General features: G+C 30.8%; 1 protein-coding gene across 1 annotated transcript; it reads left to right on the forward strand.

Moving 5' to 3' along the window:
- The first annotated feature begins 520 nt into the window (after positions 1-520).
- LOC110728838 (GDSL esterase/lipase At4g18970-like) lies at positions 521-6,355 on the forward strand. Its single transcript, XM_021908504.1, has 5 exons — positions 521-858; positions 1,934-2,058; positions 4,939-5,172; positions 5,594-5,828; positions 5,925-6,355. Exons 1-5 carry the CDS (start codon positions 615-617, stop codon positions 6,197-6,199), a joined length of 1,113 nt encoding a protein of 370 aa, XP_021764196.1. The 5' UTR covers positions 521-614; the 3' UTR covers positions 6,200-6,355.
- The last annotated feature ends 2,167 nt before the right edge of the window (positions 6,356-8,522 follow it).

Consider the following 8,522-nt stretch of genomic DNA (forward strand, 5'->3'; position numbering starts at 1 on the left):
CAGCCAACAAACCTTATAAAATAACGGAGTGTTTGGATTGAAGGTAATGGAGGGAAAGAAAAGAAAGGGAAATGGAGAGATGGGGGTATCTTTCATTTGAATAACAAATAAGGAAGTAAGGAAATTGGAAGGGAGAGAAATGGAGGGATTAAATTGTAGGAAATTAATCCCTCCAACAATAAAGAGATTTGGAAGGAAAACTCACTATTCTTCCCTCCCCTTATTTTCCTTCCCCCTTTTTTTTATCCAAACACACTGTAATTACGAGTACTATGTCATGGGTTTAGAGGGTATTTATTGATTAATTTAATTATTTACATAGACATGATTATTAAATTAGTAATATTTTCTGCAAGAGATGTTACTTTTCTATGATGCTAAGTTTAAACTGAAAAAAGTCACATGTGAAGACTAATAAATTGTTGCTTTCCATCCATATCATTTTATACAAAGACAAATAACAAATTATTCAAGGCCTTACACTGTCACTATAAAATATGGCAAGATTGGCAACGCACTCCATAATACAACTTCATATATATATAGTGCTTTACATTTTCTAATCTCCATCATTCTCTTGCTTATTGAATTTTTCTTTTCAGTAATTAGCCACAATGACGAGAGGAGCAGTAGCACTTCTTGCGCTACTCCTCATGGCTTCTTCTACGACAACGTTCGTTCGTTGCGAACCGCAGGTCCCTTGTTACTTCGTATTTGGAGACTCTTTGTCCGACCCTGGCAACAACAATGACCTTGTTACCAAGGCCAAAGCCAATTACCCGCCTTACGGTATCGATTTTCCGGGGGGTGTACCCACGGGAAGGTTCTCTAATGGCCGAAACTTTGTTGATAGAATCAGTAAGTATGGCTTATTGTTATGTTCATGCATTACTTACTAATCTCTTAACGCTATTACTATATAATCTTCTACTACATAATTTGCCTTCCATATTAGTGGAGGTATACTATGATAGTGTCCATTTGGAAAGGTTGTTTCCATCATACTTTACAATTAATAATATCTTATCCCTCTTTTTCCAACGCATGTTCAGTTGGCATTTGATTTAAAGATTAGATTAGATAACATAAACGGACATATATCAAAGTGAAGAGTTAGATAATAATGAACCGTATCTAGCTATGTTTATACATGATTCGTGGTACCTTTCTCATGCACTAGAAATATGGAGTATCATCCGCTCAAATTATCAATGAAATTAAAACACTTTTAAATAAGTTTGATCTAATGACCAACAATAGTTAAGTACGGAGTAATTATTAAGGGTATCGGTCAAGTGACGCACTACTTCTTTATTAAATACCAATGTTTGACTTTTTTTTATTCTTTGATCAACTTGCACTTTAAAATAAACTTTTTTAGAAATAAAAAAATCTTAATTAGTATGAACAATCTCGCATATTGATAGGGCTTGTTTGATAAACAACTTTTTAATGGCTTATGGTTGTGTTCAAACAACCATAATATATATATATATATGTTTGGTTATTTGGCTTTTTTGGTTGTTGGCTTTTGGCATTTTTGTATAAAATATCAAACAGACAACAAATAATTTAACCAAACATATTTATTAAGAGTCAACATAAAAGCCAATACAAGCAGCTGGACAAATTAACCAAGAGAAATAGTCATCAATCAGCAGCCAATTGTCAAACAAGGTCATAACCTTATACAGTTATACTCACTTTGTTTTCCTAAGTGTTACTCACTTGCATTTTACGTGGTGTCCAATTCACTACTTTGATTATTAATTTCTTTGATTGGGCTTCACTAAAAATTATAGAAAGTTGATATATTGAAAATTTAACAATATAAATCTAATAAGTTTCACATAATCGAACATAACATTTGACAAGTGCTTTATTCCACCATGCAACAAAGCTTGATGTATATATATATGTATGTTAATTGCAGCTGAACTTTTGGGATTCGACGAGTATATTCCACCATACAGCACAGCTAAGGGACGACAAATACTCAAGGGTGTGAACTATGCCTCTGGAGCGGCCGGAATTCGCTCTGAAACTGGACAACATCTAGTATGCAACTATCTCTCTTAATTTCGGTTCATTACACTTTTACATTTTTTCGTGTTCTTCTAAATTCTTTACGCAATTTATTCGATCTATGTATGGCATTGATTTTTACACTCACTCTCATTTGGCCTACCGCAACTTATTTACATACAATATCTATTACAATAGCCTACACTACAGCAACTTATACGTTAATGTAAAGGAGCTTATGCAGTTAGATACTTATGCTCTTACATTTTTTTTGTTTTTTTGAAAGACTTATGCTCTTACATTGTTGGATGATTAATAGTCAAAATTTTCCCTACTCACCTTTTCACGTACTCCCTTATTACCTTAGTACATGTAAAGAACTTATACAAATTATAAAAATATAGATGTAAACAAATACTCCATATTACTTTCATTTTCTATCTTTTAATTGCTTATTTATATATGTAAGCAGAACTACAAAATTTTGGACGTGTTTATTAATTTAAATATAATACTAAAGTTGATCTTTAAGGCTTGTCAAAAAAAAAAAAAAAAAAAAAAAACAGGTCTTTTAGGATTCACTTTTATATACTTCTATATAATTTTTTTTATAATATACTTCATATTATTATTATTATTATTATTATTATTATTATTATTATTATTATTATTATTATTATTATTATTATTATTATTATATAATTTTTATAATATACTTCATAATATACTTCTATATAATTTTTTATATTATACTTCATAATATACTTCTATATAACTTTTTATAATATACTTTATAATATACTTCATAATATTATTATTATTATTACTAAGGGAGTATTACACAGTTAAATCAGATTAACGAAGATTACATATTATTACAAAACTCTTCTCATCAGGATTTCACTAAAACATTTCTCATAAATAGTGAAATTTTGCTTAAGACAATACTGAAAATTTTTACTTGTAAATGGCTATCGTATTGACTTTCCGGATAACCAAGAGAAACATATGACAATCGTAGCTAGATAATGTTACGATAGCACGAAATGAAGTTTGTGTGATTGTTAAAGTTTCATTTTCTACCTCATGTTCTCATGAAAGATAACCCCACAAGTTAATTGTCGTCACTTGAAGAATATCTGCTTCTATATTCTGTTAGCGTAACATGAATTGAACTGACGTATGTTTCAAGTATACTAAGCATTGAACTAGATTTGCGCGTGAAAAAAAGTAAAAAAACAGTGTCGTTTACAGAAGAATATTTGTACGTACCAATTATCTTTTGAAGGATAAACTTGTCAAAATGTGAACTTAAGTTCTGATTATAATACAGGAAAAAACAAAAATAAATAAGTGATAATTAGGTTAACTTAATCTCAATGTATAAATATTAAGTTTTTCATTATTCTATATGGTATTGGCATTTTTACAATATCATCATGTTATTACGGAGAATATGGACTTAGTAGAAAAAATAAATCCTCCTTTTTTTCTTCTTTCTTATCACCTTTTTTTTTTCTACTCACTTTACTTTATTTTATTTTTACTTACTTTATGTACGATCTTCAATTCTTACTTTCACCTATCTTCTTACAGCATTCTATTTCTTACTTTATCTGATATAGTAGTATTATATTAATGCATTCACCTTTTTAATACCCCTTTGCTTTTTTAAGCAACACACATCCCTTATCATAAACATTCTACTAATTTTAATTATCTCTTTAACCTTCATTACTATCATCAATCGATCATTTAAATTATTTATTTTTCATCCTGAAATCTTTTTTTTTTTATTTTTTTGACAGAATTCATCATGACATCTACTTATAAATTCAAATCCTAATATTTAATTCTCCCACAAGTTACACTACTTTTACACCTTGTATATTATTTCTAGAACTCTGCGCGAAACTAGTGAGTTGTTTTAAAAAAAAAGTGCACTTTCTTAAATTGAGTATTTACTGTAAATCTATAATTGAGTAGAACATACAAGCTAAGAATGGAGGGATTATTATTATTAGGAATGCGATGATATTTTCTACTTGGTACAACTTGTGGGTTGTAATCCGCAAGGTAGAATACGAAAGAATTGCATTTTACTTTAAACATAAGATGAATCAAATGATACCATCATCTACTAGCTAGCTCTTTTTTCCATCCTTTTCATTTCCACTTTCATCCCTTGTTTTTGTGATTTTGAGTACAAAGCTAGGAAACTGACGTTCAACCTCACCATATTATGGTATGAGGAATGACGTTAAGTGATAGGTTTAACAACTTTTTGTTAGAAGTCGTCTTCAATAATGAAATTTAGTTCTGAACTAGAATCATAAAATTAATTTAGGTTATCTTATTTAATTTTACTTTTAATCAAAATTTACGGTCATGTATTCAATTCATTGAAAAATAAATTACATAACCACATATATATAGTGCAAAACTAAGCTAAAAGTAAGGAAGAAGATCCCATGTTGGTTTATACAAATTAACCCAGCAAACCTACCATTATGATATATTAACACAAACTAATCATTTAACATATTCTTATACATTAGGAGTGAACTAACCATTAACAATTAGAAACAAATATTTCAACTAAGTGTCCTTCGCCCTATTATCTCTGGACTTTCCTACTATTTAAGGTATAATCTAAAGGTATTGGCATATTTCAAAAAGACCTTAGCTAGGTCTCTTCGAGTTGTGTAAGTACTAATGGATGCTAAGATTTTAGAATATTGTGATTGTCAATTAGCTTAATTAGTTGATAAAGGGACATAATGGTACCTAATTTACGATTTAGAAATGATTCATCGTTTAATTTACATACATTATGTAGCTCACCAAGTCACTAGATGTAAATGGCTCAACTAAATTCAATTTTTCTTTCTTTCTTTTTTATTTTTTCTTCAGGGTGATAGAATAAGCATGGATCAACAGCTACTGAACCATGGACTGACAGTAGCAAAAATTCCTTGGTATGGCTTTTCAGCATTGCAGAATCTAGGAAAATGTCTGTATACTGTCAACATAGGCAACAACGATTACATCAACAACTACTTTAACTCGAATTACAGTTCGAGCTCGATCTATAACCCCGAAGAATATGCTCAAGCACTAATCAATAAATATGGTTGGCAACTCAAGGTTAGGAACTCAGGATTGTGTTTTACTCTTCTTTGCACTTTGTAGTTTCTAGTTTCTTACTACAAAAATTTATTTACTCGCACCCTATACGCTAATTGACTAGTCATTAAAACACTATCATAAAAGTTCATCTGTTTCATAATTATTGCAACATGTAAAGTTTTATACTTCCTAAAACATAACTTTGATTACGAAGTATTAGTTCTATAATGTTCAATTTACTTTAAAAGTAAGAATATAAAAGTTTGATATTTTGAAAATACATAGAGTATCATCATACAAAAATGAAACAAGATTTCACGTGATTATGTTGCTGATAGATACATCATAAAGGAACTTATTGGTTCTCTGTATGTATTTTGGTACAATGTACAAACATGGACTAATTGATTAATGTATATATGTAATTTTGGACATACAGTCTCTATATTTATTGGGAGCAAGGAAGATCGCGGTGTTTGGACTTGGTCTAGTTGGGTGCACTCTAGGAGAAATATACACCTTTGGCACATCAGATGGATCATTATGCGTAGATAAAATCAATGAAGCTGTTCAATTATTCAACGAAAAGCTCATTACTTTGGTGGATGATCTTACTATGGAGCTTCCTGGAGCACAATTCACTTACATTGGTGCTTCATCAAGTACCGACACAGGTATGTGTACACAAGAAATTTACAATCTTGAAACGTTCATGTAATTCAATTCAATTTGTTATCTTGAGAATGTATGTTTTTGTGGGTTTCAATCAGGTTCTGCTGTAGCGGATACGACTTGTTGCAAACTAAGGGATGACTATCAGTGTATAGAATTTGACACAGTATGTGAAGGCCGCGACAATTACATATTCTGGGATGGTTTTCATCCTACTGAAGTCGTGAATGTACTCTCTGGAGAAACTGCATACAGTGGTATAGATTCCAAGTATATACATCCGGTGGATATTAAAACTCTAGTGTCTTGTGATCGAGAATTCATGCTCAAGAAAGTGCAAAACCGTATTTCTACTCGTATAAGCAGTGCATAATTAGTACTGTCTAAGCTTATATTTCCCTTATTATTCCTTGTGTTTCCTGTAAAATAATGACCCAAGAACATTGTTGCATATGCTAGTTTATTTGTAAGGTACGAAGTTTATTACGTGTAATAAAAAATCTCGTTGTTGTTTGTGGTGTGCTTGAAATTGGGTAAACTTGGTATTCCGTAGTATTCATGCAATTCAATTTTAACAATGATTTAACGTATTTAATATATAGCGTTTTCAAAATTTTGGAACACTGTCATTCAATATATTGGTTTCAAACAAAAAATATTGAATGATAGCCTTCCGAATTGTTGGATTGAATTGAATTGATTTGAACCAAGTTAAAGATGAATTTCCATGTCCACCAATCCACAATACACTATGAACTATGCTACTTCATATGCGTACAAGATCGGGTCAATAATGAACCAAGTGCCGCATTGAAATTTATTAAGTGTAAGTGTGAGTATAGCTTAGTGTGCCTCATTTCAAAAGTTAAAGCAAAGAGCTTTCAATATATAATCTAAATGGGCTACTTAATCTACGTATTGCTAATTATAATTAGGATGAAACCTCCTTTAGACATTGCTAGTGGACTTGTCTCTCTTGTCCTTCCTAGTGGGCTAAGAACGGCAACCTATTTTTGGGCAACAGTTGTATTTTTGGGCTATTACAAATTACTTTTAGAAATACTATATTAACTTTTTTAAAAACCCAAATATTGTTCAAGAAAGCCCAATATCTTTCGATTGGACATGATTTAATTTCCATTCAGTTATGGTGGCCCAAAATGCTATTTTGCCGGAGGCTGACAATGGTGGCAGTGTCCGTGGAATTGAGGCTGCATCACCGTGGGATGATTTCGAGTGATGACTGCACACGGTCAGAGTTAGGGCATATATTAGGCAGCTTTAGGGTTTGGGTTCGGGTTTGGCTAATAATGTTTATCTAGGTTTATTTACATCCAAAATAAATTTTATTAGGGTCTAAAGGTTTAAATAAATACTAAGGAGTACATTGCTGGTTAATAATGTTGATAAAGTAATCCTTCCTTGAATTTGTATTGTAGAACGTAGAATAGTGTTAATATAAACGGGATTCAAATTTATTATTGTCAAATAATAAATTAATAATTAATATAAATGAGAAGCTCCATGATGAAACATGTGGACAATGAGGATCACGATTGAAGGCAAAATTTGGAATTTCAACGCTATAATTTGTTGAGGCATTATTTGTTCAGCTTTGATAAAGCATAACCATTAGTGGTAGATAATATCAAAGGAAACATAAATATGGAAATTGAGTCGTTTATTTCGTGTAGGAAAATAGGTCACCATTGAATAATGAGTCCTCTATTAATGCTTTAATGAAGGTTGAAACTTCAAATAATCACACATCATGGAAGATAAACGTCGATGTTAGAGTTCAATTCCTTAATAACATGCATGCATAAGTCTAGTGGTAGACTCAATAGTCCAAGAAATCAAATAAACGATAAAGTTAATGCAAAATAGTTGTATGGTAAGGTGCTACTTAAACCCTACCTTTTGAAAAGTATGAGTATATGATTATGAATAATGTTTGACAGTTATGCCTTTTAAAATGTTTATTTCCATATTTATCCTATCTTATACTCAGTGGCGGTTTCATGTTTTTTTCCTTATGGGTTCGGAGTCCAAACACGTATAATGAAATCAAGTACTCCCTCCGTCCCATAATATAGTTCCTATTTGTGTTTTTTCACGGTATTTAAGAAATAGGAAGAGAAAGTACATGAAGTACATTAATAAAAGTGAAAAGTACAATTATAGACAAAAGTTAGAGAGAGAAAGTGGAAAAAGTACAAGGCATGTGCAAAATTCAAGGGTAATTTAAGAAGTACAATGAATTATAATGATCTTTACATACTATACAAAAATAGATATAGGAATAACATTTTGAATCTCCAAAATAGGAAAACAGGAACATAATGAAAAAGAGAACATAATGTAAAATACTAGTTAAAATTAATAATTTGGGTGTGCACATGTTAATTTAACAAAGACAAAAAAAAAACAATTTTAATTACAGTTGAGCTCATCGAGTCTTCATATTTTAGTGTTCGAAGGAAAAAAAAATAATTTTGGGTATTGGGATTATCACCTTATCAACCACCAAGTAAGGAAGCAGATTTAATTTGAAAAAAAAAATACCAAAATAAAGGGTGCAAGGGGTTTCGAACCACGACCATTGCTTAAAAATAGTTGCCCTCATTAATGTAATTGCCTCTTTATCCATAATCGTATGTGTACACTGTGCGAATATTTACAAGCTACAAATTTAC

Source organism: Chenopodium quinoa, unplaced genomic scaffold (assembly GCF_001683475.1).
Source record: "Chenopodium quinoa cultivar QQ74 unplaced genomic scaffold, ASM168347v1, whole genome shotgun sequence".
Lineage (NCBI taxonomy): Eukaryota > Viridiplantae > Streptophyta > Magnoliopsida > Caryophyllales > Amaranthaceae > Chenopodium > Chenopodium quinoa.